This window comes from Canis lupus, chromosome 1 (assembly GCF_048164855.1).
Source record: "Canis lupus baileyi chromosome 1, mCanLup2.hap1, whole genome shotgun sequence".
Lineage (NCBI taxonomy): Eukaryota > Metazoa > Chordata > Mammalia > Carnivora > Canidae > Canis > Canis lupus.
The window spans coordinates 25284280-25298196 of record NC_132838.1 but is presented as its reverse complement, the minus strand read 5'-3'; the positions used below and the strand labels follow the sequence as shown (position 1 = coordinate 25298196).

At 40.2% G+C, this 13917-nt stretch overlaps 1 protein-coding gene across 1 annotated transcript in view; it reads right to left on the bottom strand.

The window, feature by feature from the left end:
* Positions 1-11629: 11629 nt before the first annotated feature.
* Positions 11630-13917, bottom strand: part of FAM210A (family with sequence similarity 210 member A) — a 29886-nt gene continuing 27598 nt past the window's right edge. The window contains exon 4 of the mRNA XM_072823214.1: positions 11630-13492. Coding sequence (XP_072679315.1) covers positions 13259-13492 — 234 coding nt within the window. The 3' untranslated portion in view covers positions 11630-13258. The remainder of the gene's footprint in view (positions 13493-13917) is intronic.

Here is a 13917-nt window from a genome sequence, read left to right as displayed (position 1 = left end):
AAATGAAAAAAAATAAAAAAATTAATTCAAAATGGATTAAAGACTTATAATCTAAAATCATGAAATTCTTAGAAGATATAGGAAAAATCCTCATTGGTAGGGGACTTAGTAATGATTTTTTGGAAATCACACCTAAAGTGCAAGCAACATAAGATAAAAACAAGTGGGACTACATCAAACTACAAAGCTTCTGCACAGCAAAAGAAAACCATCAACAAAATGAAAAGAACCTATGGAATGGAAGAAAATATTTATAAGCCATATATATAAGAGGTTAATATCCAAAATACATAAAGAACACCCATAACTCAATAACAAAAACAACCCAATTAGAAAATAGACAAGTGACATGAGTAAACATTTCTTCAAAGAAGACAGATGAAAGGCCAATGGGCACATGAAAAGAGGCTCAACATCACTAGTTATTAGGGAAATGCAAATTAAGACCACAATGAGATACTACCTCACAAATGTTAGAATGGCTATCATCAAAAAGATAAGAGATAACAAATGCTGGCAAGGATATAGAGAAAAGGGAAACCTCATGCATTGTTCGTGGGACAGTGAATTGGAGCAGCTACATGGAAAATTCATGGAGAATCCTCAAAAAACGAAAAAGAGAAGGGAAGGGAGTTCAGGAGGCAAGATGGTGGCAGAGTAGTGGTCCTTGATTGATCCGGTTCCCCCAACTTACCTTGATAACTTTCAAACCATCCTGAACACCTATGAATTCAACCTGAGATATAAAGAGAGAAGAGCTGGAATGTTACAGAGAGAAAAGCTATCTCTTCCACAAGGCAGGAAAGCAAAGAATAGGAAAGGCAAGGGAGGGGAGCCACGGAAAGTCGTGGCAGGAAAGCAGTGGGGAGGACAAATGGGAACTTTAGAAATCTGGGCCCCAAAGTCTTCCCTGAATGAAAAGTGCTCAGCAGGGAAATAGGGCAGAAATGCAGGATGGCCAGTGAAGCCTCAATATACCCAAAGACACAGTCCAATCTTGGTAAAGGGCTGGAGCCCCACAACCCTTCGGGGCATTTGGGGGAAGCCGGTGGGTTACACGGGCCAGGTCCAGAGCTCCCTTTACCCTAAAGCCCACAAAGGACAGAGGTGGCTCTCGGCCTGCCCCCAGGAGCATCTCAGCCAGGGTGGACTGGACGACTGCAGTTAGTTACTCCCAGGGAGCTCTTGGCTCCAGAGCCAGACATCTGGCCACTGCATATTTTTTTCTCTTCTTTCACCTTTCACCTTAGGAGGGTGGGGTGGGCTCTAGAGAACAGAGGCCTCACAGGGTAAACAGCTCAGACGGAGCCCAGCACCTGGCGAGGGACAGGACATCTCCGCCCAGGCACAGACACTCCTGAGAATCACCACAGCAGGCCCCTCCCCAGAACTGCTGGAAGAACAGGGGAAGAGCAAATTTACTGAACAAGCAGCACTGGAAAACTCCAGGACCGAGGAAAAATAGCATATAGAACTAGACGTTTTTTTTTTTTTTTCCATTATGATTCGTTATTTCAGGTTAAAAATTTACAATATTTTTTCTCTTTTCCTGCCTTAACTAAAATATTTTAACAACTCTTTGTTTTTAAGCTTTTTCCCTTTTGACTTTCATATTTCTACAGTTACATGTCTTAGATGTAATATACAATATTTCTGGGTCATACTGGGTCACAAATCTTTCATTTTTCAATGTATTCAATTTAATTTTGGTAGATACATGAGTTATAGGTTTTTGTTTTTTGTTTTTTTCTGACTCATTTTGTTTTATACTGGTGTAAGTTAGTACCTTCTACCACACAGACCAAAATACAACCTGAACCAAGTGGAACACCCTGTTGGTTCCTTCTATGAGACTATATTCTCTCTTCCTTCCCATTCTGCCCCATTCTTTTATCTTGTTTTTGTGGTTGATGTTGGGTCTTTATGTAAGTGTTGCTGGTTTATATAAATTTGGAATTGAGCATCTTCTAACATACAGAACAAAATACACCCAGAACCAAGAGGATCACCCTGTAGGTCCCCACAGGACCTATTAAATTGTCTCTCCAATATTCCCCATCCTTTTTTGTTTGTTTGTTTTTGATTTTTATTCTTATTATTTTGTTTTAAAACTTGTTTTTCACTTTAGTGGTCCTATTATTTTGCTCTCTTTTACTTTTTTATTTTCTGTTCTCTGACATCTTTGGAATTATCTGGGGTGTATTTACTGAGGTCATCATTGATATTTTTTACTCTGCTCACTCATGCAGAGACTCTGCACTGAATAAAATGACTAGAAGGAAGAATTCACCACAAAAGAAAGAACCAGAAGCAATTCTCTCTGCCACAGAATTGCGGAAAATGGATTTAAATACCACATCAGAAATACAATTCAGAAGTACAATTATAAAACTAGTGGTGGCTCTGGAAAAAGACATAAAGGATTCTAGAAACTTACTGCAGAATAGAGATCTAATCAGGCCTAAATAAAAAGAAAATACTTTAACTGAGATACAGTCTAAACTAGATGCTCTAACTGCGAGGTTAATGAGATGGAAGAAAGAATGACAGAGAAGATAAGTTGATGGAAAGGAAGGAAGCTGAGGGAAAAAAAATTAACAGCCCATGAGGAAAGGCTGAGGAAAATAAATGATAGTTTGAGAAGGAATAATATACATCTAATTGGGATTCCAGAAGAGGCTGGGAGAGAGAGAGAGGAGCACAAAGTATATTTGAACAAATTATAGATGAAAACTTCCCTAATCTGGGGGGAAGCAGGCATCCAGATCCAAGAGATAGAGGGGACCACCCCAAAAAATCAATAAAAACCATTCAACACCTTGACATGTAATGGTGAAACTTGCAAATTTCAAAGATAAAGATAAAATCCATAAGGCAGTGAGAGATAAAAGATTCTTAACTTATATGTGGATAAATATCAGATTAACAGCAGACTCTCCACAGAGACCTGGCAATCCAGAAAGGGCTGGCAGGATATACTCAGGGTCCTAAATGAGAAGAACCTGCAGCCAAGGATACTCTATCCAGCAAGGCTGTCATTTAGAATAGGTAAAGAGCTTCCAAGATAGGCAGAAACTGAAAGAATATGTGCCCACCAAACGAGCTCTGCAAGAAATATTAAGGGGGGCCCTGCAAAAGAAAGAGGAAGCCCATGGAAACAATCCACAAAAACAGGGACTGAGTAGGTATTACAATGACACTAAATTCGTATCTTTCAATAGTTACTCTGAACGTGAATGGGCTAAATGATCCCATCAAAAGACACAGGGTTTCAGACTGGATAAAAGAGCAAGACCCATCTACCTGCTGTCTACAAGAGACTCCTTTTAGACCTAAAGACACCTACAGCCTGAAAATGAAAGGTTGGAGAACCATTTACCATTCAGTGGTCCTCAAAAGAAAGCATAGCATATATTTAGATTTTTAAAACAAAGACTTTAGTAAGAGATGAAGAGGGACACTATATCATACTTAAAGGGTCTATCCAACAAGAAGACCTAACAATCATGAATATTTATGCCCCTAATGTGGGAGCTGCCAAGTATATTAATCAACTAATAACCAAAGTAAAGACATACTTAGATAATCATTCACTAATAGTAGGAGACTTCAACATGGCACTTTCAGCAAATGACAGATATTCTAAGCACAACATCACCAAAGAAATAAGGACCTTGAATGATACACTGGACCGTATAAATTTCACAGATATATAAACACTTCATCCTAAGGCAACTGAATACACATTTTTCTGAAGTGCACATGGAACTTTCTCCCAGAATAGACCACATACTGGGTCACAAATCAGGTCTCAACTGATACCAAAAGATTGAGATTGTCCCCTGCATATTTTCAGACCATGATGCTTTGACACTAGAACTCCTGGCTTCCCAGGGGAATTCTATCAAATGTTTAAAGAAGAAACAATACCTATTCTACTAAAGCTGTTCCAAAGGATAGAAAGGGACGTAATACTTCCAAACTCGTTCTATGAGGCCAGCATCACCTTAATTCCAAAACCAGACAAAACCCTACCAAAAGGGGGAATTATAGACCCATATCCCTGATGAACACAGATGCAGAAATTCTCAACAAGATACTAGCCAATAGAATCCAACAGTACATGAAGAAGATTATTCACCATGAGCAAGTGGGATTGACCCTGGGATGCAAGGCTGGTTCAACACTCGTAAAGCAATCAACGTGATAGATCACATCAACGAGAGAAAAAACAAGAACCATATGATTCCCTCAATAGATGCAGAGAAAACATTTGATATAATACAGCATCCATTTCTGATCAAAACTCTTCAGAGTGTAGGGATGGAGGAAACATTCCTCAACATCTCAAAAGCCATCTATGAAAAGCCCACAGCAAATATCATTCTCCATGGGGAAGCACTGAGAGCCTTTCCCCTAAGATCAGGAACACGACAGGGTTGTCCACTCTCACCACTGATATTCAACATAGTCCTAGAAGTCCTAGCTTCAGCAATCAGGCAACAAAAAGAAATAAAAGGCATTCAAATTGGCAAAGAAGTCAAACTCTCCCTCTTTGCCGATGACATGATACTCTACCTAGAAAACCCAAAAGCCTCCACCCCAAGATTGCTAGAACTCATACAGCAATTCGGCAGTGTGGCAGGATACAAAATCAATGCCCAGAAGTCAGTGGCATTTCTATATACTAACCATGAGACTGAAGAAAGAGAAATTAAGGAGTCAATCCCATTTACAATTGCACCCAAAAGCATAAGATACCTAGGGATAAACCTAACCAAGGAGGTAAAGGATCTATACCCTAAAAACTACAGAACACTTCTGAAAGAAATGGAGGAAGACACAAAGAGATGGAAAAATATTCCATGCTCATGGATTGGAAGAATTAATATCCTGAAAATGTCCATGCTACCCAGGGCAATTTACACATTTAATGCAATCCCTATCAAAGTACCATGGACGTTCTTCAGAGAGTTGGAACAAGTCACTTTAAGATTTGTGTGGAATCAGAAAAGACCCCAAATAGCCAGGGGAATATTAAAAAAGAAAACCAGAGCAGGGGGCATCACAATGCCACATTTCAGGTTGTACTACAAAGCTGTGGTCAAGACAGTGTGGTCCTGGCACAAAAACAGACACATAGATCAATGGAACAGAATAGAGAACCCAGAAGTGGACCCTCAACTAATGGTCAACTAATATTCGACAAAGGAGGAAAGACTGTCCACTGGAAAAAAGACAGTTTCTTCAGTAAATGGTGCTGGGAAAATTGGACATCCACATGCAGAAGAATGAAACTAGACCACTCTCTTGCACCATTCACAAAGATAAACTCAAAATGGATGAAAGATCTAAATGTGAGACAAGATTCCATCAAAATCCTAGAGGAGAACACAGGCAACACCCTTTTTGAGCTTGGCCACAGAAACTTCTTGCAAGACACATCCATGAAGACAAGGGAAACAGAAGCAAAAATGAATTATTGGGACTTCATCAGGATAGGAAGTTTCTGTACAGCAAAAGAAATAGTCAACAAAACTACAAGACACCCTACAGAATGGGAGAAGATACTTGCAAATGACGTATCAGATAAAGGGCTAGTTTCCAAGATCTATAGAGAACTTATTAAACTCAACAGCAAAGAAACAAACAATCCAATCATGAAATGGGCAAAAGACATGAACAGAAATCTCACAGAGGAAGACATAGACATGGCCAACAAGCACATGAGAAAATGCTCATCACTTGCCATCAGGGAAATACAAATCAAAACCACCATGAGATAACACCTCACACCAGTGAGAATGGGGAAAATTAACAAGGCAGGAAACCACAAATGTTGGAGAGGATGTGGAGAAAGGGGGACCCTCCTGCACTGTTGGTGGGAATGTGAACTGGTGCAGCCACTCTGGAAAACCGTGTGGAGGTTCCTCAAAGGGTTAAAAATAGATCTGCCCTACGACCCAGCAACCGCACTGCTGGGGATTTACCCCAGATACAGATGCAGTGAAACGCCGGGACACCTGCACCCTGATGTTTATAGCAGCAATGTCCACAATAGCCAAACTGTGGAAGGAGCCTCGGTGTCCATCGAAAGATGATGGATAAAGAAGATGTGGTCTCTGTATACGTGATATTCCTCAACCATCAAAATAAGAAATCTTGCCATTTGCAACGATGTGGATAGAAACAGAGGTACTATGCTAAGCGAAATAAGTCAGTCAGAGAAAGACAATTATATGATTTCATTTATTTGTGGAATTTAAGAAACAAAACAGAGGAACATAGGGGATTGGAGGGAAAAATAAAAGAAGACAAAATTAGAGAGGGAGACAGACCATACGAGACTGTTAATAATAGCAAACAAACTGAGGGTTGCTGGAGGGGAAGTGGCTTGGGAGATGAGGTAACCGGGTGATGGCATTAAGGAGGGGATGTGATGTGATGAGCACTGGGTGTTACATACAACTGATGAATCACTGAACTCTGCCTCTAAAATTGATAATACACCATATATTCATTAATTTTATTTATTTTTTAAATATTTTATTTATTCATTCATGAGAAAGAGACAGAGGCAGAGACACAGGCAGAGGGAGAAGCAGGCTCCATGCAGGGAGCCTGATGTGGGACTCGATCCCGGGTCTCCAGGATCACACCCTGGGCTGAAGGTGGCGCTAAACTGCTGAGCCACCCGGGCTGCCCCATTAATTGATTCTAAATAAAAATTTTTAAAAGGTACAAACTTCCAGTTGTAAGTTAAATAAGCACTAGGTATGAGTAGTAGCTAACCCTGCCTTGTGATACATAGCAACGTCGTTAAGGGAGTAAATCCTAAGGTGTCTCATCACAACCTTTTTTAAACATTTTTTATCTATGTGAGAAGATGGAGTTAACTGAACCTAATGCAGGCATCATTTCACAATATATGCAAATCAAACCACCATGCTGTACAGCTTAAACTTACACAGTAGTGTATGTCAATTATTTCTCAATAAAACTGGAAACAAAAATTCAGATGTTAGTGCTCCACAGCAATTTGTACAATTTAGATTCGAATGTCAAAGTAAAGACTTAATTACCAGGCCTAAAACTTCCTTCCCATAGATTTTAAGTAAAATACATTTCCCTCTGCGTTATTGTTGCCATATACAGATATTGTTGCCATATACATATGCCATTTCTGCTTTAATGAACCACAGTGCGGGGTTGGGAGCAGGGTGTGTATGTGTGTCTTAACCTTAGAAACAATGTGAAAATGCAAAGAGAAAATAGTTTAAAAAAATATTTTCCCTAGTTGCCCCTTTCCCCTCATCCTTTTTCCTCATCTGGCTTTCTTTTTAGGTTAGGGAGCAGCTAGTGCTGATTTGGGCTCTGTTACTTCAGCAATCTTTTTACTTCCCCCGTTTTGTCCTGAAGGAGACCCTGGATGAACCTCCGGCCCCCAAGGCCAGGACCTTGCACTTCAGGCACCCCTGCCTTTCTGCATCTAGAACCCATAACCTTCACTGTTCGTCCCTAACAGGGGCATGATCACACTCCTCCGGAATGCGGCCCATGGACACTCAGGCTTTGCCTTACTGTCAACCTCCTTGAAGCCTCGGATGAGCATGTGTATTCTCCATTTCCACTCTGAGGTTTCTTTCTCCATCAGCCAGTCTCTGCCTGCAAGTGCTTCAGCCAAGCACAGCTACAGAGGAGGGGAGGCAAGATGTGGCGACCCACCCAGATGGAGGGGCTGCTGCCCACGAACAGGAACATATTTGGTTCTCATCATCCTTGCTGATTAGCCATGAAGTGCCTGTGCAAGCTACGTGAGTGATGGGGATGCAAGGCAAATGCGGCAAAGTTTAGCCCATCAGGTTCCATAGACAGGTCTCCCTGCGCAGAACACGAGTAACAAGACAGCACTGAAGACTACAGCTGTTCTCTGTGTCACCTCGCCGTACCGCACAGCTGCTCACCAGGGCGTGGCATGCCGGGGTTTAAGTCTGGTCGCATTTCCTTGGGGCTCAGTGAAGCCAACCTCTGTCCTTTGGTGAAACCTGATCATTCTTAATCAGGGATATGCTGAACTTCTCAGTGCTAAAATTTTCCATAAATTCCAGCTTCTGATCGCTTCAGATGTTCCAGTGACTGGCCTCGAGTAAATGGAAAATTCCAATCTGAGCTGGCTCAAGCGTGCCACAGACACAGGCTCACACATCATGGCCACTAACGGGACCCTCCACATAGGAGCAGTGGGAAAACGCAAACTCCCTTTTTGCCAAAGGGGCAATGGGACAATTTCCTGAGGTCAAATCCTCTTTGGATGTATGAAAAGATTAAATGTGCAGATATATAAAGACTAGATCTAATTACCAAGTTTTAATTACTTGCTCTCCAGTATGGATTTAGGTGTTTGAAAATAGCTACTAACAGCTGCTTTGCCAAGGTCAACCCAGATAGCAAGAAGACGCCAGCACTGACTGGCCCTGGACAAACCTTCTCACATCACAGGCTAAGGGAAGTGATGTTGGAGCATGGGACACAAAGCAGTATCTCCTCTCTGTAGCCGTACATGCGAGAACAGGATAGGTACTTTCTTCCCTTCCTACCACTCTAAAGAGAAAAGGATGAAAGTAGTAGACTGTGAGCAATTTAAAGAAAAATTAGAAGGTTAAAAGCCCAAAGAAGATGGAAAACACCAGCAGAAGAGACAGGCAAAGAATGTTAATAAATTGGCTTCAGCTCCAAAAATACAAAGAATTTCAAAGGACCCAAAGCATTGACTTACTTTATTTTCATGCCTGGCATAAGCGGAAAAAAAAATCAAATAAACTGGAAATTGGGATCTGAATTCCAGACCCAGTTCTCCTCCTCTCCTTTCTTCAACTAAAAGTATTGGTCTCAGTTCTAAAATGATCCACTAAAGGCAAAATTCGATACAAATTCTCTGCAAGCCTAGGGTGTATGACTCAGAACTCCTATTACTCTAAAATGCTTTTAAAATAATGCAGTTACCAAACGGTCTAGATTTCTCAACATAAGTTGCATTAGATTTTGCAGACAAGTGTTTGATGATTATTTCCAACTTTTTGGGGAAAGTACTAATACTTGTCCCTTATTTCTGAACCAAAAGAAGTAATAATTAAGTTACAACCCACCATATCCTGCATCCTCTTTAATAGGGGAATAAAAAGTGCCAGTCACTGGAGCACCACAGCAGCAAGCTCTGTAATATTATCTCCAGAGGTCGCTGGAGGGCAGTCAGAGCCATCATATTAGAGGACTTCACAGACCCTGCTTTTGGCACCCTTAGCATAAGGAGAATGAAAACAGCCACTATTCTCAGAGAAGGACAGCAATGGTGACAAGTGGTCACCATTTTAAGTGTCCAAAGAAAATGCTGACCCAGATTCAATAAAACACAAATCAAAATATACTTCAATCATTACAGAGTCTTAAATCTAGTACTTGGAAGTTCATAAAAGGTCATTACAACTGAAATCTTGTGCATGGAGAGAAAATGCTGTATGTTTATGTTTTCTTTTTTTTTTTTTTTTTTTAAGATTTAAAAATCTAATTTGGTTTTAAGGAGCTAAAACATCTATTGGTAAAAGGGACAATACAGATTTGCCACAATTTCCTATGCCATATGCTTAGGGTAATGTCTACGGAACTATCACAATACAGTAAGAGGCTCTCACCACGTACGTGATAAAAAAGTCCGGGAACTGCAAGCTTGCCATCCCACTCTTCCTGAAGCTGGGCCACGGGGCCTGCCCACCAGAGACGGCGGGGGAGACAGGCCTGTGCTCCACGGAGAACCAGCAGGCGTGCATGCACACTTGCAGTTTTCTGACCTTTAAACTGATCAGAATTCAAAACAGAAGAAGCTGGGCAGAGGGAGGCAGAGGGAATGAAAGAAGAAAGGCTCTACGCAACCTGCGTTTTCAGGCCGAATGCAGGATATACTTAGGCAGCACGTGGAGTGTCTTTTAACTGTCTTCCAACTTCTGCCGTCACAGACCATGTTGTCCTGGAGAAAACACGACGTGGAAAACACGCCCTGAGAAGACTCCTGACTGCTGCGCACTTCCCCACCGTGGCTGTCCAATCACGTCACCAGAAAGGGTCCCAGAATCAAGATGCATTCTTTCTACTAAGCTCATGCTTATGGAAATAGCCAGATAACTGCCACGAGATAATTATGATCTGTAGTTATTATTGTTGGAGATCGTCAGGGACCACAGGGAAGAACACAGCTTGATTTTCAAAGCCTAACCGTGAAGAAGCAAGACAAAGACTTGCTGTGACTAGTTAAAATGAATCCACGTGGCACAGACGTCACAAAAGAGAAATCTCAGAGGGGAAAAATATACCCCAGTGGCCTGAAACAGCTCTTCCCAGATAGAAGTTATAAGCTCAAATTGCCTGATCTTTCAGGAATCAGAAGGTTGGATGGGGCCCGAGGCCAGTCAAGTGTCCAGGGCAGAGTGAAGCCTGAAGTCTGCTGCGTGTACCTTTAGGTGTGTCAAGTACACAACTTGCTTCTTTTCGCCCAACGCATCTTCGGCCCAAACTATTAAGATCTTTCCAATTCCTGGAATTACCTTCTAAGATCAGTCTTCTAGGACAGTCAATAGCTCTATTTCACCCTGGAGCATGAGGATCACAGTGGTATCTTTCATTTGTAAATAAAGGGGGGAGGGATATTTTGTAACAAAAAAAGAAATAGAAGACTACATTTGAAGGCATAATTTTATCATGTTCACTATTAGGAGAAAGGGAATCGCAATATATCCGTTCTCTTTCTCCTTTTGTTGAAATCTAAACAGCACCCTACTGTATGCAAAAGATTCAGTAAAAGATTTGTTTAGTACAGCAAAAGGCTGGTATTGCTATTATTCCTGAATACACGAAGTTTCTTGCCTATTTTTCATTTCAATTGCTAATTTGTTGAGCACACCCTTTCCACCCACTTTATAGGAGTTAAATCTCAGCCATAGCTCCCTCTTTACCCTGTTGACACATCCTACCTAAAGACATATGCATATCACATTGCTCTACTCACTCTCACAAGAACGTAGGGGCAAATTAATCCAAAGCATAAGGTTGACTGTAAATCCAAGGGAGTTTACTATATACAGCAAACTATATGGATTTACTGTGTGACATATCTATATGTCAGTGATTTGTTTAACCTGACACACATTACTACATTCTGTTAGCCTGCTAGTAATATTACAAACAACATGTTACAGGTGTGTCCCCCTTATAAGTCATGTGTAGAGTAGGTTAGCAATATGCTAGCAATGGCATTTGATAGGATACAAATATTCCTGATACCAAATAATGACAAAAGGACTCACCTCTTCAGAGACTATTTCACTAGAGAATTTCAAAGCACTCATCAGCATCTCCTTTTCTATAACCGGATGGCAACAAAAACTCAAGTGGTGGATAGTCGGGACAAGAAAACTTTAGTCTCAGGATTATTAGTGACTTCTAAGAACCCCAACTTTATCCCTAAAGGAAAATATGCCCTGTGCAATGTGAAAAGTAAGTTGTTTTAGAAGAGTTTCATTAGGTGTTAAAACACAGGCATAGTCTCAAGTGGTTAAAAAAAAACAAAAAACCCAAGAAATTTGTTAACATCTTAGCATTTAATATCTGCTTAATAAGCAAGCTAAAACATGTCAACTGTTTTTAGATTTTAAAATGTGCTGTCAAGCTGAAATCCTGTGTTCAGCTGTGTATCAGGAGACCAAACCCTTCTCCGTGCTCAAGAGTGTGCGTGACAGAGAAAGGCACAGACTCCAATCACAGCATACTAATTCATAAAATGTCCCAATATAGTGATTAGATGCATCAAGAGTAAATTTAAATATTTCCTTTGAATTATTCTCCAAATTTGGCCATTAAATATTTAATACAAAGTCCATCCCAATAGCAGTGATCCCCCACAGGGTTGCTTCTGGAAGTCCCTCTGACATTTTGTCTTATCACATCATCCAAACAATGACACATCTAGAAAGAGGCCACTCTGTTTTCTGAATATCAACTCAAGGATTAGAACTGAAGTAAAAGCAGTTAGAACCAAAGGAAACAGACACACACATTTTCAAACACACTCACAGAATCATGGCAACTCTCATATCTGACAATGGCTGAATTTCATTCCAAGCAGATAATTTAATGATAGCTTTGCTAGTAAAAAAAAAAAAAAAAAAATTCAAGTAAAATGCTCAAGCATATTTCAATATAAGGGAAAAGGATCTCTCATTCTAAGGGAAAAAGCAGCTACAATTTAAAAAATTACTGCACAAGAAATCAACATTAACTCTGAAACAAAGACTAAGAGGATGTTGGCCTATGGAGACAAAGGTCTGCCACGTGGCAGGGGGTGTGAGTCGGCTCCCACACCTGTATCTGCTTGAGAACCACAAACTTGAATCATGGTTTAGGAATATTTGGGTTTAACAATGAACTTAAAGTGTAATATTATTTTCACGTTTCCTCTGCAAAAGAGTTGAAGAGAACACAAATGATTCATGGTAGAGATTTATGTTGTAGGTGAAAAAGTACCATGTCCATATAGATTTCCTTTAAAAAATTTGATCATGACAAGTTTCAGGTAAAAATCATTTTTAAAGGGTCAATTTTTCATTTACATCTGACCAATACATCTTATTTACATACATAGGACTCAATTTTTATTCCATTTCCTTCATATAAAGTGTGTTATTTTAAATGTATATAACTGTTATATACCATTTTTTCAGAAACACTATCCCCTCATTCACTGGCAGTTTTGACGATAATAGTTGGTCTCCACATTGAGAAATGAATATAGTTAGAAGTTCAAGGAATAACATAAAGATGAAAATCCAGTGTTAACACCATGTGTAGGGCCACATCAGTCATTCAAGGAGTCAACGGCTTCATCTGCATAAGTTCTGGTTGCAATAAAACTCAAAGCAAGTAGGATTCTGAAGACCCTGAAGAAGAGCTTTGACTTATGACATTAACCGCTGCTTAATGCTGTGATTGATGTTAAAATCTTATACTGGGTTCATTTTTCTCTTCAAAAAACACTGATTTTTCTAGTAATATTTAACTTTAAAAAGAAGGTATCTTAGGCCTTTAACCCTCAGAGAACTGGTATATTTAGGCAACTAACGAAAAAAAAATAATCAGAAGCATGTATCCTTGTCCATAGTCTCCAAAGGGTTAAAGTGCAGAAATTGTTCTATCACCTGTTATATAAGGCACTCTATTCCACTTTTTTCTTAAAAGAAACTTTCTCTTTGGTTTCTTGTAATTTTTCAGTGAGTCTATCCTTTGTTTCTTCCATTTTTTCTGTGAGAAGCTCCTTGGTCTCTTCCATCCTGTCTTGTAGATACTCCTTAACAGGAGGCGGTGTCGACATGTAGCCCCGACTACGCAAATACTTCACAGTGAAGGAGGTTCCTCCCAAAGTCACAGTGTATCGGGCAGGTGTTGCAATCTGAGGGGAAAAGCAAAGGCAGGAGATCAACAGCTCATCAGGAATACTGTCTTAAGCAAAAACAATCTGAAATTAAAATTTTTAGTAACAACAAGAGTATAAATTACTTAATTGCTTCACCAGGCTACAGGGTTTTTCCCTCTTCTGTAAATGTATTTTATAAACATCTGTTACTGAGACACTGACCCAAGGACTACAGCATATTTGCAGAAGCCCTGGAGCCTGCAACCACGTGCTAGTGAACCCGGAGACAGACGCCCTAGGAATGTGAGAAGATGCCTCAGGACCAATAACAAACATGCACTTGCCTCTGTTCCTTAAAATTCCTTCTAACCTGTGGACACTGTGTATCTAGAACGAAACCAGACCCAAACTACTTCAAATGGTGAGAAGCAAACATGGGCCAAATGTTTATTCTTCATTGA